A 26628-nucleotide genomic window follows, 5' to 3' on the forward strand; every position below is an offset into this window, starting at 1 on the left:
GTCTCTCACAGTACAATACACAGTTCTCTCTATCACACTAAATAAGATTAGTTTGGTTGTTGACTCAGTTGTGACTTCTGGTCCCGTAGAGCTGATTTGAGTGTGTTCAGTGTTGAGTTCACTTCATGTGGGGTTTCACATGATCATGTTGGTGGGAATTTCCCAAATCCGCCAATACCAGAAATTGTTATTGTGGACAGGATTGGTCCTGAAAATCTGGTTACAACTATACAATTGTTTTTAAGGGTAAGAGGTGGCGGTAGGCCTACCTGTTGAACTAGCCAATGATCTACTGTAGGTACAATGAGACTGGCAAAGCACAACGAATGGCCACCTCTGCTCGAACTGCCGCCTGAATGGTAGACGAAAGCTGATTGAGTCACTGTTCTCTCGTTGGCATCATGCTGTCTCTCCTCCTCCCAACCTCCTCCTCTCCCTCTTTCTTGACTCTCAAGACACCTCCCTGGTTTTTCCCTGTTTTTAGCAAGCTTTTCAACGGAGACAGAAATCAATCTCCAGCCAGTAATTTTCCGCGCCGGTCGGTCTTCAATCCACTCTCAGCCCCCTTTCTTCAACTGCCAGGACATTATAATAGGCCTGAATTACAGGTCTGATACTGCTGCTGGCCTAATACAATCACACAGCACAGCCAGCCTAATGTGATTTGGAGTGCTTTCTTCTGTCAGCCTGTAGCATTGGGCAGGGATGAAAACACTGAACAGGTAGCAGAGAGGGAGGAGAGGGAGAGACTGAATAGGAGGAGAAGAAGAGGGAGAGGAGGTCAGATGGGGGATGGGTGGTGGTGGAGAAAGAACAAGAGTGAGTAAACAAGGGATGGATGGATGGCTGCAGGAGGGGGTGACTGGGGGGAGAGCCACCTGCCGAATGTAATAAAGTGATTGAAGTGGATGCAGTGGCGGGATGGAGGGGACACGGAGAGAGAGAGAGAGAGCAGCCTGCTGTTGTTGAGGAGGGAATCAAAAGCCACATCCCTATTCCCTTTACTTGCACTGATTTTGGACTGTGTAGCGTAGCCGTCTGTTGTAGGATTGGCTTTGACTTGGATCAAATTTACTACAACGTTCGATATCTGCTACGTGAATCTGCTACTTATAATAGAAAACAAACGATACTTGAACAAAAATGTAAACGCAACATGCAACAATTTCAAAGATTTGACTGAGTTACAGATCCTATAAGGAAGGATATCAATAAATTAGCGCCAAGTCTATGGATTTCACGACTGGGAATACAGATATGCATCTATTAGTCACAGATACCTTTTAAAAAAGTAGGGGTGTGGATCAAACAACCAGTCAGTATCTGGTGTGACCACCATTTGCCTCATGCAGTACGACACATCTCTTTTGCATAGAGTTGATCAGGCTGTTGATTGTGGCCTGTGGAATTTTGTCCCAATCCTCTTCAATGGCTGTGCGACATTGCTAGATATTGGCAGGAACTGGACACTCTGTCGTACATGTCGATCCAGAGCATCCCAAACATGCTCAATAGGTGACATGTCTGGTGAGTATGCAGGCCATGGAAGAACTGGGACATTTTCAGCTTCCATGAATTGTGTACAGATCCTTCCGACATTTGGCCGTGCATTATCATCTTGAAGCATTAGGTGATGGTAGCAGATGAATGGACCTCAAGGTTTTTGTCAAGGTATCTCTGTGCATTCAAATTGCCATCGATAAAATGCAGCTGTGTTTGTTGTCCATAGCTTATGCCTGCCCATACCATAACCCCACCGCCACCATGGGGCACTCTGTTCACAACGTTGACATCAGCAAACTGCTGGCCCACGCGACGTTATACATGTGGTCTGCGGTTGTGAGGCCGGTTGGACATACTGCCAAATTCTAAAAACAAAGTTTGAGGTGGCTTATGGTAGAGAAATTAACCTTAAATTCTCTGGCAACAGCTTTGGTGGACATTCCTGCTGTCAGCATGCCTATTGCACACTCCCTCAAAACTTAAGACATCTGTGGCATTGTGTTGTGTGACAAAACTGACCATTTTAGAGTGGCCTTTTGTCCCCAGCACAAGGTGCACGTGTAGTGATCATGCTGTTTAGTCAGCTTCTTGATATGCCACACCTGTCAGGTGGATTGATTATCTTGGCAAAGGAGACATGCTCACCAACAGGGATGTAAACAAATGTGTTTACAAAATTTGAGAGAAAAGCTTTTTGTGCGTATGGAACATTTCAGGGATCTTTTATTTCAGCTCATGAAACATGGGACAAACACTTTCCATGTTGCGTTTATATTTTTGTTCATTGTATTTTCAATGTGACTGCATATGACGTTATCGAGCAATAACTTGGTGGTATTGCATTGTCTCATTTGACTCAATATCTTTGGCATATTTTAATCCACTCGTGTCTATGTCGTCTTCCTCTCATATCTCGGCTTTATTGGTTTCCGCTGCTGTGGGACCACAGCCCTGGCTGTCAGTCAGAGCGGATGAAGTGTCAGTCACTGTGGTAACCGTCAGTCACAACAGCCAGCCTCAGTGACCAACTATAATGACACAATGGTCCTGACTGTCAGTCAGACAGAGGCTACTCACATGGGAGTGGAGGAAAGGAAGGAAGGAAGGATAACAGAGAAGAGAGGGCAGATTGAAGAAAGGTGGGGGACAAGGATGGGAATGGAAAGGCAATTCATTGTGTTCAATTTATTGGCAAAGTATAGGTGGCAGTTGGCTAAGCCATTGAGAGGCCCAGCACCACAAAACAACTCTCCTCATATGAGCTAGACCTTTTTTGGTCATACATAACAAATGCACAACGACCTTTTACATAATAACCCTGGCACACAGAACACTCCAGAACACTAGAACACGCAGGGCCTCCGGAATCAAAAGCACTCCTCTTATCGGCCACGTGCGACCTTGGGCTGAGTGTTGTTAGAGGGAACAGAGGAGAGAGATACTGTATAGATGGAAAGGTAAGGAGAGAGAGTGAGCGATGGATAGAGAGAGAGGGGGCCTGGTGTGCAGTAAGTGAGCTAAGAGGGTGGGAAATGGTGTGGTACAGAGGCGGATATTTCAGTCAGATACTCCTACTCTGAGTAGTTTTCCAGGTAGCGCCCGGGATGACATACAGGATTAAGATGATGTCACCAAACACCCTAGGAAGTATTCATGAGAAGTTGAACCAACTATTCCAATCTTATCAGTAAGTTCCATTCGGCTCCCCAGCTGGCAATGCTGATAGGTCTATATTTCCTGAAGAATGTTTGGTGGTTTTGACATCTCTGTCAAGGCTCATCTTTCTTCATCTCCTTCTAGAATAGAATTCTGCTCCTCTCCGGTCTGATGACTCAGAGTTCTGTGAGACTGATCGCTTAGACAGGCGAGATTACTCTGCTACTTCAGAGAGGAGAGCGGTTCAATGTGTCCTCCTCGGCACTCTACTCATGTAGACCGATAGCCGAGGCCTATATAAAGAATAGGCTTGATGTTTTCGACCAAGGAAATGTAGCCTGGAATCTAACCTTCGTGAACCTGTGCGGTGTGCACATCCTCTATGTAGGCATAGAAAATCAGTCAAGTTGTGAAGATTGTGGTACAGTGTTGGTTTGTCTATGCATTACTCATTTACTTCATATAGACAAGTGGTTCTTGCCTTCATTTAGTAATGGCACTTGAGGAGCGAGCCAACCTGTACTGAACAGTTAGATGGATCTTCAATCAACTTCGCCAACCAGCTGCTCGCTGGCAAATAGCCAGCCAAGTACCCCAGCTCCTAAAATGCTCATAGAGACGGAGTGATTTTTAGGAGACTCAGAGGGCCATTCGATGAGGGTTCTAAAACCGAACGCTTGGCTGCATACCATACCCAAAGCATAGAGCCACTCTGACCTCTACAGAGTGGGGCGGTTGACGCCCAGCCAAACTGTTCCAGAGTTGTTGTTTTTTTACGCTGTTCTCTTCCTGACCTCACATGGTGCCTCGACTGATATGGCATATGACCACACCCCCACACACTGTAGGTCAAGTTGTTAACATCCCCTCCTCAAAAAATAATTTCTCAAAGGAAATGTACCCTATTATCTCATCGGCCGAGAGATATGAGAGGGGTGTACATTTTACAAACACATGCCCAATACAAACATTGCAAGGACATCTTTAATGGTAGTTTAGACAAAATGTTTTTAGCCTTGAATGCATTACAATAGTTGAGTCATTCTTTAAGTGTCCAGACATTTCTCCCCTCGCTCACATCCCCTCCCCTTCCTAGCATCTAGATGCCCTCTCTCAGCTGAACAGATTGCTAGGTACAGTACATTGGTATTGTGTGTGACGGTGACCGCATCTCTGACACAGTAATAGGGAAAACCACCTTGACCTTGCTATGTCATGATGGTGGCGGGGAGGGAGAGTGATTGTGATGCATCGCCTGCCACAGTCAGCCTTTATGATCTAGCTAGCAGACCTAGCCTTGGTAATCACAAGGCATCAAGCGTGAGAGAGAGTGGGAGAGAGGGGAGCTCGGCAAGGGCAAGTGTTGTGGCGAGTGTCCTATCAACGCCGCATAGCCCGTGACCAAACCACTTCACAATTCTCCCCCCACTTGCCCCAGCTTTGCTAAGCGCTATGGACTGCAGTAGGTCCGAGTCCTCAGTCACTCTGTGTCCTCCAACTCCAACCAGAAAATACAGATTGATTTGCCAGTTGGCCTCAGTGTGATTATGAAAGGAAGCAGGCTCCAGTTTTGGCAGCCATGTTGTTCTCTTCACCCCGGCCTGTGGCTAGATAATAAGAGAAGTAGCATAACAGCTGCGTTACGGCCGGTAGAGCAGCTGGAGTCACCTCAGGATGGTTAGGCTACAGGCGCTGATTATGTGTTGAAATCATAAGGTCACGTCTTAGTAATGCTGTGATTAGTTTTCAGATTGCAGCCTCTCGCTTAGGTTGTAAAGTGCTGCTTGCCTCTGTTTCCATCCCTCCATCTTACACTAAATCACACATATAACAGGCACATGGAAAGAGACTCTCAGAGGACAGGAAAGAGGGAAGTGGAATTTCACCTGTAAATATTTGTGGCACTACACTGACTTGATGTTATCTGTGCCTTAGTGGCCAAGTTTACAAAAGCGCAATAAAGTGGGGAATATGTGACAGAAGACCCTTTAACCAGAATACCCAACAGAATGGGCTCTAAACTTTTTTCACGTTATTTATTATAAAAGGACAAATACTTAGTGCTTAAAGGAAAAAGTCACCTATTTTAAATGTTATATCGTATTTGTCTATCTCTGAGCTATGTTCTATTGATTCCAGGGGTCATTTGTTTTCATGTGTGTCTGAGCTAAAAGACTATTCGAGCAGGCAGAAATACAGCCGGTATGACGCATTTTGCATCATTGCTCATAGCTCAGAGATGCACAATACGATATAACATTCAAAACGGGTGAATCTTTCCTTTGTGTTGTAAACATATATTTATTCTATACACTGTACATGACTTTACACAATAATTATGTTACGGGCTATAACAACACCATGCAGTAGGTACAGTACTTCGTTTAAATTGTCCTTGACAACGCATCAACCTCTTACAATAAATAGTAATACATTATCCCCTTTAGGGTAACTATACAGGTAAAACACTTTCATTTACATTACTGCTTTGGATAAGTGGTTTCCCTTTTTTAAATGAGTTGGTTTCTGATAATGTTTTGTATGTGTCCACTGATAATGTTCACCCTGTATGTGTCCATTGCTTAATCCATTTTATTCTTATTTCACGTCCTCATAATCCACTTTCTCTTATTCTGCATCTTCTGAACCGAAGCTTTTCTATCTTGACCATGGCGCACACTCATGTCTACCAACTCCCTCTAGACATGCAGATATTCAATGGCTTCTCAGAAATGATCTCTTTATTCCACTTTCTCTGAAGATGGACATAGCTTATTCCAAGTTATCCCACTCTGCCACCTCTGTTGAGAAGTATGTCTTTCGACTTAACAACTTCCCCCAAGCCACGCCAATCTTCACGATGCACTATAACCTTATCATGGATGACAGACGATGTTGTTTGAATCCGGATCCTGGGAAGATAGACACTTCTGCCTGACCTCAGTCTCCTCGAAGGTGACTTTCTTGTTGTTCCTCTTGGGGTCGATCCAGGAGTTGTGAATGACCACGTTGTTGGGCATGGGCTCAGCCTCCACCACGGACACCACCCTCTTCATCTTGCTCTTCAACACCTTTTGGAACTTCTGCCTGGTGAAGGCGTAGAGCAGCGGGTGGAAGATGGTCGTCCCGTAGGCCATGACCAGGAAACCCAACCGCAACTTGACCGTGAAGTCTGAGGGCCCTGCGCTGAGGATGACCGTGTTGAGGACTGTGATGGGCGTCCAGCAGAGCAGGAAGGTGGAGATGATGAGTAGGGACATCCTGAAGACYCGTTTCTGCCTCTCCCGCCGTTCCCGGTGGCGTTTAACGGCCCTGCGCAGAGCCATGAGGACYGAGACGGAGGTCCGCATSGACAGGACCGCAGGTGGGTTTCCGCCCCCTCGGACTGCCCCGCTGCCCTGGGACGCATCTGTAGATTCCACCTGCGTTGCGGTGGTCAAGGAGATGGTCTTCTTCTTGRGGGGCTTCTTCTTGGGCTGGTTGTGTTGGAAGCGCGTCCCGATGCGGATGTTCAGTGCCTGGAGTATCTTGTAGTAGGTCACAAGCATGACTACGGCCGTGAAGAAGAAGATGGGGATCTGAGCCAGGAGGTGGTAGTACAGCCCCAGCTCTGTGTAGTACTCGTTAGTATGGACCACAGAGGCAACTGCAGTCTGGTTGACGAACTCTGAGCCAAAATCYCTGAAGAAGCCCACCTCCATGAAGGGGACCAGGAAACTGAAGAAGGACATAGCCCAAATTAAGCCCAGCAGAGCCACGGCGCGGCCCATGGTTAGCATGCGGTTGGCTGGACGCACTGAGATGTCGTAGCGGTCGACAGTGATGGCTAGCACGTTAGAGGCAGTGGCTACGCTAGCGAAGGAGACACAGGCCTCGTGGAAGCAGCAGACCAGCGCTGTATCAGCCTCTAGGGGGAGGAGTATTACCACGGCAGTCAGAGGGATGCAAGACACACACACCTGGAACCAGAGAGATAAATAAGTATTAAGATTATTATTAGTTAAATTTGTCTCCTTCTACAGAAGATAGTGACCTGCTTCCTGAAGAATCTAGAGATTTGTCACAGACCAATTGCACTGCAATCATCTAATCCTAGACACTCACTGGAATTTTCACACATTGATCTAAGGTCAGTTTTGTGTTCTCCCTCCCAAAGGTTAAAGTTTGTATTTTCACTGATCTGATGCCTGTGCCTAATGGAAACATAAAATACTGACACTCACTAGTACGTCTAGGACATGCAGATTCATGGTGACGATGTTGGACACGGAGGTGATGAGATTCTGCTTCATGCAGTAGAGGACCAGCACTGTCAGGTTACTGCTTAGGCCCAGCACAATCTCCAGCAGCAGGAACCCTGTCAGTGACACCTGGAGGATAATAGTGGCATTATCGTAAAACTAAATGCTATCACAATAATAGTATTGTAATATCTGCTTGTATCGTGATAACCAATTTCATTGTGATAACTGCTTTCATTGCGATATACAGTTGAAGTCGGAAGTTTACATACACTAAAACTCGTTTTCCAACCACTCCACAAATTTCTTGTTAACAAACTACAGTTTTGGCAAGTTGGTTCGGACATCTACTTTGTGCATGACATAAGTCATTTTTCCAAACAATTGTTTACAGACAGATTATTTAACTTATAATTCACTGTATCACAATTCCAGTGGGTCAGAAGTTTACATACACTAAGTTGACTGTGCCTTCGAACAGCTTGGAAAATTCCAGAAAATGATGTCATGGCTTTAGAAGCTTCTGATAGGCTTATTGACATCATTTGAGTCAATTGGAGGTGTACCTGTGGATGTATTTCAAGGCCTACCTTCAAACTCAGTGCCTCTTTACTTGACATCATGGGAAGATCAAAAGAAATCAGCCAAGACCTCAGAAAAACAATTGTAGACCTCCACAAGTCTGGTTCATCCTTGTGAGCAATTTCCAAAGGCCTGAAGGTACCACGTTCATCTGTACAAACAATAGTACGCAAGTATAAACACCATGGGACCACACAGCCGTCATACCGCTCAGGAAGGAGACGCGTTCTGTCTCCTAGAGATGAACTTACTTTGGTGCAAAAAGTGCAACTTAATCCCAGAACAACAGCAAAGGACCTTGTGAAGATGCTGGAGGAAGCGGGTACAGAAGTATCTATATCCACAGTAAAACAAGTCCTATATCGACATAACCTGAAAGGCCACTCGGCAAGGAAAAAGCCACTGCTCCAAAATCGGCATAAAAAAAGCCAGACTACGGTTTGCATCTGTACATGGTGACAAAGATCGTACTTTTTGGAGAAATGTCCTCTAGGCTGATGAAGCAAAAATAGAACTGTTTTGCCATAATGACCATCGTTATGTTTGGAGGAAAAAGGGGGGGGGCTTGCAAGCCGAGGTACACCATCCCAACCGTGAAGCACGGGGGTGGCAGCATCATGTTGTGGGGGTGCTTTGCTGCAAGAAGGACTGGAACACTTCACAAAATAGATGGCTAAGGTGTATGTAAACTTCTGACTTCAACTGTCAGCTTTAATCGTGAAATCTGCTTTTTTTCTGTGATAACTGCTTTAATCACGATAACTGACGTGGAACAAAGTTTTAAAGAAAAGTAGAAGTGATGTAAGCGTGTACCTGGAAGCTGACGGGGTAGGGGGCGGCAGACTGGGTCATATCGAGGTTAGAGGGATCCGAGGTGTCGAGGACAGTCACGTTGCTCATGGCGGCTTCTGAGATCAGCACAGGAGGGGTATGCATTATCCTAGAGAGACGTGGTGACACAGAGAGAGGAGGGGAAGGAGAGAGATCAGAACCGGGACTGATTGCATTAACATATATATATGGGGGAGATAAAGGTGTTGTGTTTCACCACAAAAGTGTATAGTTTACATGACTATTGACTTCCTCTCATCTATGTCTTATGCGTCTCATTGTCATCTCCTGTACCTTCAAAAAGTTGAAACTAGGTTATATGGGAGCATACAACAGTGTAGAATAGGCTATTTCTATTCCTTTTAACTGTCAATCTATCTGTTTTTGTGTCTGGGACTTCGTCTGAGTGTATTTTTACCTTTCGAGTGTGGACGTTTCAATCACAAACTCATTTTGTGATGTCATCTTGATGGAATCTTACAAAAGGTGGCAATTATAAATCAAAAAGCCAATTTCCGCAGATTTCCGCTGTGCTTTTGAAAAATGGTGTTCTGCTGTGCATGATAAGTTTTTCTCTTTGTGGAAAGAGTGAAAAATGAGTACTCTCCCTTTTAGTCCTTCATTGCTGACACCTTTATCATGTTAAATTGTTAGCTGACTAGAACTAATAGTGCTTCACTTATGTCAGTGTTTTGTTGTTACATTAGGTTTAGAGTTGTGTTTTGTGGCTACTTTGATCAATGTGTCCATGTTCTTAAGTATTTCGGTAATTCATGTCCTTGCTTTTATGTCTAGATATAACAGTTTTCCGTGTGATCTGTCCAGAGGCTTGTCCTGTACAGAGAAACTGTCCGGAACCAGACAGTCCTTTTGTGGCTCCGTAAGCATTCATATTGCAGACACACTATACTCACCCCTCCCTCGTGTGCCGTCTCCCCTTCAAGAGTCCATGAACCAGCCAGAGCCGACTTGCTAAGGCCTCAATAGGAAATCATAAGATCCAACCATAGTTCTGTAGTAGTAGACGAAATCTCCACTTGGTACACGTTTAATCCTAGTGGTGCAGCCCTTTGTCGAAATAATGGGAAGATTATGATGCCGATGAGGGCAGTTGGAGCAAGCTGAAACTGCGTTTCTTGGATCCTTCCTTTTCTATTTCAAATTCAGCTCCACCATGAGAGAAAAAACAGTCCACCTTCAAAACATTTCTCAATTTATTTGACCCAGAAGCTGCAAACAACAGTGATGGATCACAGAGGACTGGTCTGTGCTCTCGTGCATCCATTAAAAACACTGTATTCCGGTTAGGGAGAAGCACTGAGGACTCATTAAACGCGGGAACGCGTTCACTCGTCGTCCGCGGTGGGCAGGGAGAGGATGTGCATTGTAGCATCCAGCCACGTGGTTTACTAAATGAATGGTTTCTTTTAGGCAGCTGCTTGTTGTTCTTTGTTATTTGATCTGTAGTCCTCCTTGGATCTTAACAGAACCAGAGCAGTGCCTGGCTGATACTCAACTGTCCTCCCCTCTTCCTTCTGTACGTATCCCCCCCCCCCGACACCCTTCAGAAACACCCCTCCATCACCTTCGAGAGCGGAGCAAAGGTCAATGGCCTTTTCCTTCTCCTCACACCTTGTAATTCCACTGGAGTGAGGCAGGACCACCTCAGTGCTGTGGCACCTTATACAAATTCAAACCAGGCTGGGAGGAAGGTCATTAGCTACTTTGGAGAGAGAGGAGAATATGTTAAAACACTGGGCCGCCAGCTATGTGGCATTTGGTGCGCTCTCTCGCGTTCTCTCTCTCGTTCTATCTATCATAGAGTAGGAGAGGGGGACAAATCAGGGGATGACGTCATCATCCTTCTGTTTATTTCTCCTCCCTCAATCGTCGCCCTGGAGAACAACAAGATGGAGAGAGGAAGAGACGTAAATGAAAGGAGGATAATGAATGAGAAGTGTGTCATGACATATCAGACCCAAATTATCATTATCCAGACAGTCTGTTGAGCTGTATCAGTAACAGCCTACTGTACGTTAAGTTAACCCAGTGATAGATCTGCCTGTCTGTTATAGTGTGTTTTGTTAATAACCTCTAATCGGGTTTGTATTGAATTAATTATCCTCCCCCCAAGAAAAGGGGATGGAGAGAGATGGAGAGACACAAAGAGAGAGGTGTTCTGTCTCTCGTTTGATTCATAGTGGATGTCTTACTTATTATACCGTTGGCTATTCAAGGCCTTCTGCTGTTCTTGATACTGTAGTCTCTGTCATGCGTTTGTTTGACAAATGAGCCCTCAGTCTTTGAACTGGTTCTTTGTGCAGGCTCCCTCCCTCCCTCTGTCATCTCGCTCACTTGCTCGCTCTCTCGCTCTCTCTCTCGCTCTTCATCTCTCTGTCTTCATCTCTTGCTGTGGCTGTCTGGCTGTGTGTGGACAGAAGCTCAAGAGGGCCAGAGAGTGGTAGTGCTACTGGGAAAAGTGAGAAACTCATATGACAAAGAGAGTATGATCCGTATGACACAGACCATGACAGTGTATGATCTGTATGACACGGAACATGACAGTGTAGGATCCGTATGACACGGAACATGACAGTGTAGGATCCGTATGACACGGAACATGAACAGCTGTAGAGGACCGTATGACACGGAACATGACAGTGGAGGATCCGTATGACACGGAACATGACAGTGGAGGACCGTATGACACGGAACATGACAGTGGAGGATCCGTATGACACGGAACATGACAGTGGAGGATCCGTATTGACACGAACATGACAGTGGAGGATCCGTATGACACGGAACATGACAGTGGAGGATCCGTATGACACGGAACATGACAGTGGAGGATCCGTATGACACGGAACGTGACAGTGTAGGATCCGTATGACACGGAACGTGACAGTGTAGGATCCGTATGACACGGAACGTGACAGTGTAGGATCCGTATGACACAGAGCATGGGGTTTGGTTTCTGTAATTTCACACAGTGGCACTGCACACAGAGGTTAAGCCACTGGCTTTCAGTTATTCACTTGCACGCATGACAGCTCACAGAGCACTCTGAGAAGGTGTATTTGGTGTGTGTGTGTGTGTGTGTCTACGTGTGTGTCTCTCTCTACGTGTGTGAGATGAGTGGAAGGCTCAGGCTGTTATGAGAGCGGTGTGTTTGCACCGCGCTAAGAGCAAGGCTTCAGAGACACCGCGTTCATAAGTGATGCTTAACATTAGCAGCAGAGCGTTGAGTAAGTGGGCAGGCAGGAGAGGGAGCGGAAATATAATCCCTTTGGATGAGACTGTGTGCTGTATTGGTCAAGTTCTCTCTCTACTGTGTGACTGTAGGCTGGTGGAGCAGACAGGCAGAGACTGTGCTAGAACGCTATGGTACTGTACATGCAGTGAGCGCACACGGCTGGTGGTTCTTTGTCTGTTGGTACAATACAAGTGAGAAGTCTGCAGGCTTTTTGCTCCAGTTGTTCTTTTGAACTGCTGATTAGTGTGCACATACTGTACAATATGGTGGCATTTTGACAACCGTTCCTCACGGTTCAGCCGAGGTAGAAAACGAGAGTGCTTTTATCAAGAACTGAAGTCATTACGGTTGTCATTTTGAGTTTGTTTTTGAACGCATCTGAAATGCATTTATTTGCTTCAGTGTACAGACTGACATTCATTATCAAGCGCGCAATTGTAACAGAGAATAGAGACATCAGTGCAGTGATAGATGTTTACCTTGTCTTCTGAGGTAGTCGTGTGTCCGTCCTCTACCTCACAGCACTGTCAGCATAGATAGCCAGGTGGATCACTCTCTCCCAGGTAGAGTGACGGAGGAAGAGATAGAGAGAGGAAAGTACCAGAAGCTGCTGAGGCGGTTTCTGGCTGTGTGTGACGGGTAAGATGGTGTAGTTAAGTCCTCAGGGTCTGTTTCCCGGGACTGGTCTCAATGAGAAGTGTGTAAGGATCCAGGCTAGAGTAGGGAGATCAGTGTTCTGCTCTCTGGCTGTGCTGCGCTCTCCCCTATTTCCCACTCTCACTCGCTCCGTCTCGGAGCACTAATAGCCCTTCCTACTCATCTCGCCCACCCTTCCTCCTCTTCTCTGGCTGCATGTCTCTAACACTTTCTATTTCTCTCTGTATCAACCTTTCGCTCTCAACATTCTCTCTCTATCAACCCCTCTCTTTAGAGGTCGACCGATTATGATTTTCCAACGCTGATACCGATACCAATTATTGGAGGATCAAAAAAGCCGATACCAATTAATTGGACGATTTTATATATATAATATGTGTGTGTGTGTGTTGTGTGTGTGGTGTGTGTGTGTGTGGTGTGTGTGTGTGTGTGTGTTGTGTGTGTGTGTGTGTGTGTGTGTGTGTGTGTGTGTGTGTGTGTGTGTGTGTGTGTGTGTGTGTGTGTGTGTGTGTGTTGTGTGTTGTGTGTGTATATATTTGTAATAATGACAATTACAACAATACTGAATGAACACTTTTATTTTAACTTAAAATAATACATAAATAAAATCAATTAAGTCTCAAATAAATAAGGAAACATGTTCAATTTGGTTTAAATAATGCAACACAGTGTTGGAAAAGAAAAGAAAAGTGCAATATGTGCCATGTAAAAAAGCTAACGTTTAAGTTTCTGCTCAGAACATGAGTGAAAGCTGGTGGTTCTCTTTAACACGACTTTTCATATTCCAAGGTAAGAAGTTTTAGGTTGTAGTTATTAAGGACTATTTCTCTCTATACCATTTGTATTTCATATACCTTTGACTATTGGATGTTCTAGGTACTTTAGTATTGCTAATAGGTACTTTAGTATTGCCTAATCTCGGGAGTTGATAGGCTTGAAGTCATAAATCAAATCAAATCAAGTTTATTTTATATAGCCCTTCGTACATAGCTAATATCTCGAAGTGCTGTACAGACACCCAGCCTAAAACCCCAAACAGCAAGCAATGCAGGTGTAGAAGCACGGTGGCTAGGAAAAACTCCCTAGAAAGGCCAAAACCTAGAAGAAACCTAGAGAGGAACCAGGCTATGAGGGGTGGCCAGTCCTCTTCTGGCTGTGCTGGGTGGAGATTATAACAGAAATAGCCAAGATGTTCAAAATTTTCATAAGTGACAAGCATGGTCAATAATAATCATGAATAATTTTCAGTTGGCTTTTCATAGCCGATCATCAAGAGTTGAAAATAGCAGGTCCGGGACAGGTGGCGGTTCCATAACCGCAGGCAGAACAGCTGAAACTGGAAAAGCAGCAAGGCCAGGTGGACTGGGGACAGCAAGGAGCCATCACGCCGGCGAGCCCCGACGCACGGTCCCAGGGCTCAGGTCCTCCGAGAGAGAGAAAGAGAGAGAGAAGGGAGAATTAGAGAGAGCCAAGATTTTCAAATTGTTCATAAATGACAAGCATGGTCATAATAATACAGGAATAAATGTCAGTTGGCTTTTCATAGCCAATCATTAAGAATTGAAAACAGCAGGTCTGGACAGGTAGGGGTTCCATAACCGCAGGCAGAACAGTTGAAACTGGAATAGCAGCAGGGCCAGGCGGACTGGGGCAGCAAGGAGTCATCATGCCCGGTAGTCCTGACGTATGGTCCTAGGGCTCCGGTCCTCCGAGAGAGAGAAAGAAAGAGAGAAGGAGAGAATTAGAGAGAGCCAAGATTTTCAAAATGTTCATAAATGACAAGCATGGTCAATAATAATCAGGAATAAAAGTCAGTTGGCTTTTCATAGCCGATCATTAAGAGTTGAACAGGTAGGGGTTCTATAACAGCAGGCAGAACAGTTGAAACTGGAACAGCAGCAAGGCCAGGTGACTGGGACAGCAAGGAGTCATCATGCCCGGTTTGCCGTGACGTATGGTCCTAGGCTCAGGTTCTCCGAGAGAGAGAAAAGAAAGAGAGAACGAGAGAATTAGAGAGAGCATACTTAAATTCACACCAGGACACTGGATAAGATAGGAGAAGTACTCCAGGTATAACCAACTGACCTAGCCCCCCGACACATAAACTACTGCAGCATAAATACTGGAGGCTGAGACAGGAGGGGTCAGGAGACACTGTGGCCCATCCGATGATACCCCCGGACAGGGCCAAAACAGGAAGGATATAACCCACCCACTCTGCCAAAGCACAGCCCCCACACATATAGAGGGATATCTTCAACCACCAACTTACAATCCTGAGACAAGGCCGAGTATAGCCCACAAAGAATCTCCACCACAGCACAAACCAAGGGGGGCGCCACACCAAGACGGAAGATCACTCAGTAAACTCAACCCACTCAAGTGACGCACCCCTCCTAGGGACGCATGAAAGAGCACCAGTAAGCCAGTGACTCAGCGCCTCTAATAGGGATTAGGGGCAGAGAATCCCAGGGAGAGAGGGAACCGGCCAGGCAGAGACAGCAGGCGTTCGTTGCTCCAAGCCTTTCCGTTCACACTCACACTCCCCGGGCCAGACTACACTCAATCATATGACCTACTGAAGAGATAAGTCTTCAGTAAAGACTTAAAGGTTAAGACCGAGTCTGCGTCTCTCACATTGGTAGGCAAACTATTCCATAAAAATTGAGATCTATAGAGAAAGCCCTGCCTCCCGCTGTTTGCTTAGAATTCTAGGGACAATTAGGAGGCCTGCGTCTTGTGACCGTAGCATACGTGTAGGTATGTACGGCGAGCCAACTCGGAAAGATAGGTAGGAGCAAGCCCATGCAACGCTTTATAGGTTAACAGTAAAACCTTGAAATCAGCCCTTGCCTTAACAGGAAGCAGTGTAGGGAGGCTAGCACTGGAGTAATATGATCAAATTTTCTTGGTTCTAGTCAGGATTCTAGCAGCCGTATTTAGCACTAACTGAAGTTTATTTAGTGCTTTATCCGGGTAGCCGGAAGTAGAGCATTGCAGTAGTCTAACCTAGAAGTAACAAATGCATGGATTAATTTTTCTGCATCATTTTTGGACAGAAAATTTCTGATTTTTGCAATGTTACGTAGATGGAAAAAAGCTGTCCTTGAACCAGTCTTGATATGTTCGTCAAAAGAGAGATCAGGGTTCAAGAGTACCGCCGAGGTCCTTCACAGTTTTATTTGAGACGACTTTACAACCATCAAGATTGATTGTCAGATTTAACAGAAGATCCTCTTTGTTTCTTGGGACCTAGAACAGCATCTCTGTTTTATCCGGAAACTATCATTTCGAAAACAAAACGTTTATTCTTTCAGTGAAATACGGAACCGTTCCGTATTTCATCTAACGGGTGGCATCCATAAGACTAAATATTGCTGTTACATTGCACAACCTTCAATGTTATGTCATAATTATAATTACGTAAAATTCTGGCAATTTAGTTCGCAACGAGCCGGCGGCCCAAACTGTTGCAATATACCTGACTCTGCGTGCAATTAACGCAAGAGAAGTGACACAATTTCCCTAGTTTTAATATTGCCTGCTAACATTCTTTACTAAATATACAGGTTTAAAAATATATACTTCTGTGTATTGATATTTAAGAAAAGCATTGATGTTTTATGGTTAGGTACATTCGTGCAACGATGGTGCTTTTGTTAAATCATCCCCGTTTGGCAAAGTTGGCTGTCTTTTGTTAGGAAGAAATAGTCTTCACACAGTTCGCAACAAGCCAGGTGGCCCAAACTGCTGCATATACCCTGACTCTGTTGCACAGAACACAAGAGAAGTGACACAATTTCCCTAGTTAAAAAGAAATCATGTTAGCAGGCAATATTAACTAAATATGCAGGTTTAAAAAATATATACTTGTGTATTGATTTTAAGAAAGGCGTTGATTTTATGGTTAGGTACACATTGGTGCAACGAACAGTCGCTTTTTTTCGCGAATGCGCTTGTTAAATCACCCGTTTGGCGAAGTAGGCTATGACTCAATTGATAAATTAACAGGCACCCGTATCGATTCTATGCAACGCAGGACAAGCTAGATAAACTAGTAATATTATCAACCATGTGTAGTTTAACTAGTGATTATGTTAAGATTGATTGTTTTTATAAGATACGTTTAATGCTAAAGCTAGCACCTTACCTTGGCTCCTTGCTGCACTCGCGTAACAGGTAGTCAGCCTGCCACGCAGTCTCCTCGTGGAGTGCAATGTAATCGGCCATGATTGATGTCCAAAAATGCAGATTACCGATTGTTAGGAAAACTTGAAATTTGTCCCAATTTAATCGGCCATTCCGATTCTCTCTTCACTCTCTTTCCCTATTCTCTCTTTCTCTCTTTACTTCTCCTTCCTCTGATGGGTCTCGTGTAACAGGTCCCTCATTTCATCCTTTCGTTAGCTTTGTGCAGTGTTTAATTCAGTGTAGTATTGTGTCTCTAGTGCAGGGGTAGGCAGGTAGATTCAGCCTGGGGGGCCGGAACATAATTATAATCATGTAATGTATTGTAATGTACACTGCAATTATAATGTATATTGCAAATTGACATAACTAAGCCCAAGAAATTGTATTTGAAAATAATAATTTAATTCCTTGATTACATTGAAACACGATCACGTCTCTTTCTTTATTTCTGGGAATACTTGCAAACAGATGTCCTAAATATTATAATTATTTTAGCTGAATTCCTGGTGATTTAGCAGTATCTTTTTTTTTTTACCCCCTCCCCAAAACAATCACTCGCGAGTGTCTGTAGCCTAAGTGGCACTAGCTCCACAGATAGACATGACACCCATCAAGATGCAGCTTTCAAGCCTGTGTTCAGTAATGGCTATTTTCTCCACATAAGCTCTGGAACACAGTCATTAGGATTCACATTCCACAGATTGGCTAGGTTTCAGTACTGAAATTGGGACGTCAATGTCAGGCAGAGGATAATGATGTCATATTTTGCCAGGAAATGGCAAAATGAAAGAGGAGTCTCTCTCAACTCCGAGGCATCAGATCACATATGGTTTTCTTCTGAGTGTGTTTTCCGCAGGTGCCGATGTCACTACATTGATGGAAGACATCTCGGAATTGTGCCAAAGGTCGATTTTTAAATTCAAAATTCTCTCTGTCGCTCTCTTTCTCCCCCCTCCTCTCTCTCACACACAACATACACTCTCCCTTTTTGTGTCTGTCTTCCTCTCTTTGTCACCATGCCAGTCTGTGTGTTTGCACTCTCTTGAAGATCGGGCTCGGCAACTGTGCCGATGGTAATGGTATTTTTAATTTTACCTTTGTTTAACTACGCAAGTCAGTTAAGAACAAATTCTTATTTTCAATGACGGCCTAGGAACAGTGGGTTGGTGGGGCAGACAGATTTGTACCTTGTCAGCTCGGGGATTTGAACTTGAATCTTACTCTTTTGTTGATTTTAATGCCAAATGACACTTTGAATGACAAAGGAGTTAGCTAATTTATGAAGAATATCTGGCAACATGACCAGGTTAGATTAGATGCAGCCTGTAGGTGCATTCACAAAGTATTCAGACCCCTTAACTTTTTCCACATTTTGTCACGTTACAGCCTTATTCTAAAATGTATTAAATAAAAAACTGAGCAATCGGGGCAGAAGAGCCTTGGTCAGGGAGGTGACCAAGAACCCGATGGTCACTCTGACAGAGCTCCAGAGTTCCTCTGTGGAGATGGGGGAACCCTCCATAAGGACAACCATCTCTGCAGCACTCCACCAATCAGGCCTTTATGGTAGAGTGGCCAGAGGGAAGCCACAAGGCACATGACCGAGTTTGTCAAAAGGCTGCCTAAAGGACTCTCAGACCATGAGAAACAAGATTCTCTGGTCTGATGAAACCAAGATTAAACTCTTTGGCCTGAATGCCAAGTGTCACATCTAGGGCTGTGGTGGCCATGACATTTAGTCAGCCGGTGATTGTCAAGCAAATAACTCATGGTAATTGACTGTTAATGAACATAAACACATTTAGCATCTCCTGTCTTCCACGCATAGCCTACAAGCCACTGATGCAGACCTTTGGAACATCTACATTTAAAAAAAGTCTAATAAATCTATTTAGTATAGCTTACACCATCACAATAAATCCATTATTTATTTTAGACAGGTCTAAAGAAACATTATTTGAAGAAAATGTAGTCTATTTCAGAAGAACAGAATAGCATACTCTGAGTTGTCCTTATGTTAGGCCCTGATCTGGCTATGCCATATGGCTGTGGGCTACACTAGTTCATTTTGCAGACAAGATTTGCTTACATTTTTCATGGCATTATTTTATAGTATGAAGAATATAATTGAACATAGCTGAATTAAATAGGAAGGGAATTTTCTCCCAGCGATTTGAGGGAGTGCGCACATGCGGCTATTCTGTATTGATCAGTTAACAAAGAAATAGGTACTCCTTTATGCTTAATTTAGAGTTATTAATGTAACTTTAGTTCTAAAAAAGTTGGAATACATGTTTTGATTTTTAATACATTGTAAGACTGCATGATGAGACTCTAATGATGATTTGAAAAAAGTTGCATGAAAGGCCTGAGCTCTGCTTTGTTTTTTTTGTGCAGGCTGTACACACTGCATTAGTTTCTCATTCACAATTTGACAAGCACTTGATAATGCTTCCAATTTCCCCGCGGCATCCCTTTGTGTGGCCATAATGCCCCCTGAAAAAACATGCCTTTTGCGGCCAGTGGCCGTTGTGCCCTTGGGCTGAATATTATCATTATTATTTTACTCTCCCGGCTGCATGCTCCAAAGCACCACTGTCATGATGTTGGCCTGTTGGGGGAGGTTTACGACCCCCAATAAATACCTTTCCCCTTTTCTCTCTCTCTACTTTATAGAGTTGACTCTTGTAAAGCCTTTGCAACATAGAGAGTCTGGTAACATCGAAAGGTGGGAAACGGAACCATATTTCGGTAATCCAACCAGTTGAAAATATGTGTTGGTACTTAATGAATATGATCTCAGATCAGTTGTTGTCTGAGACATTACTACTAATGACAGGATGACATAAACTGTATCTTGGAAAGTCGACACATTCTAGTTATCAGATTCACATGGAATTGTTGTGCAATTTTAAATCTTTAAATATGAAACTATTTGTGAAAAGATTAAATGTAATTTTAGCTTCTTAAATGAGAGAACGGTTTGTCATAGAGAAACTCTGCTCACTCAGAGACCTCGCCCAAGTGAACTGACTTTGGTTGTAAACTATGAAACACGCCCATCTTTCACCACTATATAAACCCGTTGACGAAAATTCCACTTTCTGTTCCAAGGATGTGCAGACTTGCGGTCCCCACGTTGAAAGGACAAAGATCACCTCCAGAACTAAGCCAACCTCAGCGTGAGCTCTGGTTGAACGACAGGAACCTAACGAAATTAGCATCGAATCTCAACGTGAAGGTGACGACCTACATGCCGGAAAGATGAATTTCGACTATACCAGCCAGAATATAGCATGAGCATAAAAGTATGGCAACTTGGCATGAACTTTTATTCACTAAAGAAGTGATACCCTCTCCGCCCGCTAAATGTGGGCTAGGAGAAGACGGACAGAGTATCCATTCTACCACGCTCCAGTTCACCACTAGACATTCTTCAGAGGACCAGAGATCCATGCTGGACCACCCCGCCTTCTATCTATGACCAATCTACCGAAGCGCATTTTCCTTTTTCAAATGGGCGGTTATTTAGAATGCATAAGATACTGTATTTACGATAGCATAGCTGCCTACGGCCCGATAGAGACACAAAATCTTTTTGTTCCTCAGTCTTCCCGCTCTTTCATTCAAACCCTTTCTTTGTGTAACCAGCCGTCATATCTGTTCCGTCCGCTAGGGATGTTTTCCTTTATGACATAATTTATAATCAATGTATGATCCATTCTGTGTAGATGTAATTCTGTGTGATTATTTAGTAAATAAATAATTTTACCAAATTTTGTATTGCTGATTCAACTTGTTAGCCAGGGTTCGTGAAGATAACCAAGAGTTTACAACTTTCAGATGAGATTAAATAAAGTGACGATTAAATATTGACTGCTATTGAGGTAAAAGATTACCAGGTCTTTAAGAGTTTATTCGGAAGATAACAGCTCTATAAACATTATTTTCGTGGTGCCCCGACTTTCTAGTTAATTACATTTACCTGATTAGCTTAATCAGGTAATATTAATTACAGAGAAATTATTTTATAGAATAGCATGTCATATCACTTAATCCGGCATAGCCAAAGACACGACACCTCTCACTCAAATCTCTCTCCGTCACGTGATCTGGTCTTTCTCACAGGCTACAAGTGAAGACTGACACATTGGGGACGCAACTGCGCGCGCCTTATCCAATTCCGAGGTGCATATTGAAGATATTGGAAGATCTGTCCACATTTTACTTTTCATCAGCCAACAAGATGTGTTGGCCTAACGAACAGCAAAAGCACTAGCCTATGTCAATCTACTATCCCCCATAGTATAAAAGTTGACCTATTATATTCTGTGCGAGAAGGAAATATTCCAAACATAGTCTGGGACAGTTGTGGGATGGGATAGATCCCAAATTAATACAACCACATGAGCTCATGGGCTCTCAGGAAGTGTTTGATTAGATTTCTGATTACATTTGCATTGATGTCAGAGTGATTAGAGGGACAATAGAGTGTTGAGTACCAGGCACTTAGCAAGTTTTGTAGGTTACTAATGACCATCATTAGTAACCTACAAAAATTAGAAGTGGTAAGCTGTACAATGCAAACACACACACACACACACACACACACATGCTAGAGCTGCACGATATGCGCAAAAAAATCGAATTGCAAATATTTTTTTGCCAAATATTGCGTTTGCGATATCGATCAAAACACTTGGACAACTGTTGGAGTCATAAAAAATAAAATGATTTACACTACCGTTCAAAAGTTTGAGGTCACTTAGAAATGTCGTTGTTTTTTTAAAGAAAAGCACTTTTTTTTCCATTAAAATAACATCAAATTGATTAGAAATACAGTATAGACATTGTTAATGTTGTAAATGACTATTGTAGCTGGAAACGGCAGATTTTTTATGGAATATCTACATAGGCATACAGAGGCCCATTATAAGCAACGATCACTCCTGTGTTCCAATGGCACGTTGTGTTAGCTAATCCAAGTTTATCATTTTAAAAGGCTAAATGATCATTGGAACACAGGAGTGGCATTAACAGTGTCTACACTGTATTATTGATCAATTTGATGTTATTTTAATGGACAAAAAAATTGCTTTTCTTTTAAAAAACAAGGACATTTCTAAGTGACCCCAAACTTTTTAACGGTAGTGTATATTAAGAAACAAAGTGAAAGCAGAATCGTTCCTGTTTGGTACAATCTGTTGACTGCATTTGTCCTAACAGAGCAGCATGCAAACTGACAAACGGAGTAAACTATAAAAGCGGACGTTACATGAGTGTTCTGGGTGACATTTCAAAATATAACATGCATCATGGATCTCTTGCGGTTTTTATGTGAATTCGATTAATTGTGCAGCCCTAACACACACACACACACACACACACACACACACACACAAATAATGTTGATGCTGGTATTAATATTGCAATCCCATATCCAATCCTGTCCCCTGAGCCCCTACGGCTTGCTGTTTGCTTGGGTTTCTCTACCTTTTCCCCATTTCAACTTTGTGTGTGTGTGTGTGTGTGTGTGTGTGTGTGTGTGTGTGTGTGTGTGTGTGTGTGTGTGTGTGTGTGTGTGTGTGTGTGTGTGTGTGTGTGTGTGTGTGTGTGTGTGTGTGTGTGTGGTGTGTGTGTGGTTGTGTGTGTGTGTGGTGTGTGCAAAGAGGCGAGAGGGAAGAGAGAGCGAGTGGGATGAAAGAGTAGCCGTGCCAGAGCCTGTCACTGCTGACGAGTCCACTGTGCACTCGCTGTGGGTCTAGATCAGTGTGTGTCTGCCCAGCTCCAGCCATATTGACTCTCTGTGTTGTGGCTGTAGATCAGTGCACCATGGCAAGAGCTAATGGGGCAGAAACAGCCTGTCAGGGCTCATTGTGTAGTCTGCAACTGGAGGAGAAAGAGAGAGCGAGCGAGGGATGAGGTGACTGAGCAGACAGTGACTGGAACCTGGTCAAACTCCAGTAACTGACACAAGAATTCAGACAGTCAGGGATTTTTCTGCATAGAAAATGCTTGGGCGGGACCAAACGGTAAAACAATTATAATAATCAAAATGCTTTCAGTGTAAACTTCAACAACTAAAAGCAGATATAAAGTATGTAGAAAAGATAATGGACCTGTCTTTTTTTAATAATATCATCTTTGAGAACTAACAATCACCAAAATACAAGCTAGGCTAGACAGTCTGGGATCATTTAAAATTCCAAAAACAATGAATTCAGCAGTATTGATTTTGTTATTATGTTTGAGGAAAATAACACATTAGCCACGGCAAAATGCATAGAATTGTAGGAAATTTGTTTTAAAACGGCAACATTTTCTCTCAGCTCCATGGCAGAATATATAGAATTGCAGATAATGTGCTTTAAAACGGCAAGATTTTATCTCAGGGCCATGACAAAATGTGTAGAATTGCAGGGAATTTGCTCTGAAACTGCAAAAATGTCTCTCAGCTCCTTGGAGAAATTTGTGGAATTGCAGGAAATTGGCTTAAAAACCACCCCATTACCATCACGCCTTCCTTTTTGACAGACACACACACACACAAATGCACGCACACACACACACACCCCAGCGTTACTCCATTCTGAATCATTAAACCTCACTGAGGTCACATCACTGATAACAACACGGATGACCTTCTAGGCTCTCTGTGATGACCTCATTGACTGACCCTCTTTGATGACCTCACCCAGTCTGCCCGTTTAGTGATGACGGAAAGGATAGCGGAGTGTTCTTATATTATGTCACTATGTGTTAATCACAGTACCTCATGTCCCTTTGGCCTCTTGAGTGTCTTTTCTCTCCTCCATTTCATCCCTCTCTTCTCCCCCTCACTCATAGCCCCATACTGAGAGAGATGATTTTAGTGTATTCTGTGTGCGGTCAGTGGTCATCTGAGTTCAGGGGTCATCCTGTAGCAGACTGAGTGCTAACCCAGGAAGAACTGCAACTGGCTGGCTATGTCTCCGTACGTGCATATATTTGGCCAAGGTGAACACAGTTGAAATCTCTTCACTGAAAGACCTATGAAACATAGTTGTGTATTTCCCTCTTAATAAAACATAGGGATAGTGTGATAAACTGGCTGGTGTGATCTGATGATAATTCCAGAGCCATCATTGGTGTAAACTGTAAACACTCACTGTCCTTCGTGTTGTGTGGTAATCACACCCTCCATCCATCTAGTCTCTAGGGAGGAAGGTCGGCCCTGTCTCCCCCACACAGTGTTCTCTCCTGGGGTTGTATTTTGTGCACTAGGCCCCTCTGTGGACCATCGCGCTGGAGCTTATCTCTTCCTGTTGTTCACTGTCCCACTGGGAGGGTGTGCAAGCCACCCCTCTCTCTCACACACACACACTTCCTGTTGCTGTGGAGGGAGCATGTGTTGCTGTCTGAGGGGCGTTGGGAAGGCATGGGAAAGGACTGAGTGCCAAGAAACACTGGGGGTGACCTTCAAGCAGTGTGGAGGTCACACGCACACACATACTGTACACACATACATACGTGCTCTGCTGGGCAAAGAAACATCTAAACATCTCTATCTTATTCCTCTTTGTCTATTTCACATCTCTGCTTTGGCAGCAAATTCACACTGAGGTTTATGTTAGCAGTCACACACAAACAAGTGTGGAAACGGGTTCTGTGTCGCCCCTGTGTCCCTGGTGTCCAGATATAATGACTACAGAGCTATTTTAGCCCTCCACTCTGAAACTAGTTCTCAGAAACCTGGTTTAAAAAATAAACATTAGGAGAGAAGCTGACTCCTACTGTACCCAGTCCCTGTCTAGTCTCTCTCTGCCCATTCTCTCCACTAATCCTCGTGTCCCCTTGTGTGTGGATTTTTGGCGCTCCCGGCCCAATGACTTACAAACACATTCTCTATCCTCTCGTCCATCTGACAGACAGACAATAGAAGGGAAGCTCAGTGTATGGAACCAATGAGAACTCATGGTACAGTTGTTACAGTCTGTCCAATCACAGGCAGAGACAACAATGATAATACGTTTCTAGTCCCTAAACAGTGCACTAGTTTTAACCCCGTCTCTGGGTTACATAAGGAAAAATGGGTTTTTATTCAATAGTGCTCCTGTCTGAGTGAGTATGTCATTGTCACAATAATGACTCTGACTGCGCCAGGGTTAGAGCTGTTCTCTTCAGCTTTATGTACGCACTTAAAACCGTGTGCTGTGATTGTCTATACCAGCCATCCACACTAACATTTACTGGATGCTTTACCGTAACATTGACTCTCTAAATGGCTTTCACACCTGTAGTACTTTAGTAGTAGCCTATACGTTCACTGTCACACTATGGCGTCCTGGGTGGTTGCATTTACACTGGAAATGTGGACCGTTCAAATGTCATTTCACGCAATCTCTGCAGAATTCGCCGTCGTTGCGATGGATGTTACTTGCAGGCTTTCTCCATTCCCTTTTGAAAGTGAACCGAGGATTCACCGTTGCTCTTGCTGTATTGTGTTCTTGTGAAGACCTTTTAAGAGGTTCACATATTGATGGAGCCAGAGAGCTGAGGCATATATAGCAGAAGGGAATTTACAAAGCTTTTTTGGAAGGCTATCCCAAGAAATTGTCCCCCCCCTCCTCTATCTCGCTTTCTCTCTTTCTCATCCCTCCTTTCTCATTTTAAAATGGAGGCTTGGCTCTCTGGACAATAACAATCTCTCTCTGTATTTGTCGCCTCCTCCTTATCAGCTGTGAAGTGAATTGTATGTTTTGTGAGATCATTTCAGCGTCCTCTCCCGTCCTAGAGAGCTTCCAGTCGGCCATATTGAGTCATAGCTAATGTTTCTCATCCGAAGTCCCTTTCTCCCCTTGTACCTTGTAATGACTAAATTGTGTTTCCAAGGTCACAGTTGGAGTTGTTTTCAGTGTAATGCCTCCCGTTTCCCAGGCTGTGGTTTAGACGGGTCTGCTCGGGTCTGCTCAGTGCAGATAAATATGGCCGACGATGAGGCAGGCTGATTGATGTTGAATCAGTGGCCTCCACTTCCTCTGAGGTAACCGGTTCCCAGTGCAATGGCACAACACAGACCGAGGGCTCAGTGTAGAGGCACCACAAGAAGCCAACAACATGCACATCATGGTGCCAGCAGTGCCATGCCAATGCCAAAGAGGACCTTGCTAGCCGTCACTACCTGGCCAGTGGCTAAGCTAGAAAGGATTGAAGTACAGCATTTTCTAACCAGCATTTCTCAACAACAAATGAGAATTCTTAACCATACCCGTAGCCTCTTGGAAGAGTATGGTTATCTGAGGGGCTGCCTGGGCCTTTTGGGGGCCCTAGGCGATATTTGGTGGGAGGTTGGCGTACGAAAATGTTTTGTCCGTGAGGTTTCCCCCCCCACCCTTCCTTTCCTGTGGCGGTCCTCATGAGAGCCAATTTCTTCGTAGCGCTTGATGGTTTTGCAACTGCACTTGAAGAAACTTTCAAATTTCTTTACATTTTCCGGATTGACTGACCTTCATGTCCTAAAGTAATGAAGGACTGTCGTTTCTCTTTGCTTATTTGAGCTGTTGAGAGAATGCCAAGTGTGTGCAAAACTGTCATCAAGGCAAAGGGTGGCTACTTTGAAGAACCTCAAATATAAAATATATTTTGATTTGTTGAACACTTTTTTGGTTACTACATGATTCCATATGTATATTTCCACTAGTTTGATGTCTCACTAATCTACAACTGTAGAAA

General features: G+C 43.9%; 2 protein-coding genes across 3 annotated transcripts in view; one reads left to right on the forward strand and one right to left on the reverse strand.

Annotated features, from left to right (window-relative positions):
• The window catches only part of LOC111950239 (conserved oligomeric Golgi complex subunit 5), a 92152-nt gene that overhangs the window by 20303 nt on the left and 45221 nt on the right, over positions 1-26628 (forward strand). The gene's annotated exons all lie outside the window — the stretch shown is intronic.
• On the reverse strand, positions 2674-12900 carry LOC111950247 (G-protein coupled receptor 22-like). Of its 2 annotated transcripts, XM_023967674.1 has the most exons (5): positions 12549-12900; positions 9728-10708; positions 8796-8922; positions 7383-7529; positions 2674-7118 (listed from the first exon to the last, which is right to left on the reverse strand). In XM_023967674.1, exons 3-5 carry the CDS (start codon positions 8916-8918, stop codon positions 6036-6038), a joined length of 1353 nt encoding a protein of 450 aa, XP_023823442.1. In that variant the 5' UTR covers positions 8919-8922; positions 9728-10708; positions 12549-12900; the 3' UTR covers positions 2674-6035. The 2 variants fall into 2 exon arrangements, with proteins under 2 accessions (XP_023823442.1, XP_023823459.1); XM_023967691.2 differs by lacking the exons at positions 9728-10708; positions 12549-12900 and having other exon boundaries at positions 8796-9720.

This window comes from Salvelinus sp. IW2-2015, linkage group LG3 (assembly GCF_002910315.2).
Source record: "Salvelinus sp. IW2-2015 linkage group LG3, ASM291031v2, whole genome shotgun sequence".
In the NCBI taxonomy this organism is placed as follows: Eukaryota; Metazoa; Chordata; class Actinopteri; order Salmoniformes; family Salmonidae; genus Salvelinus; species Salvelinus sp. IW2-2015.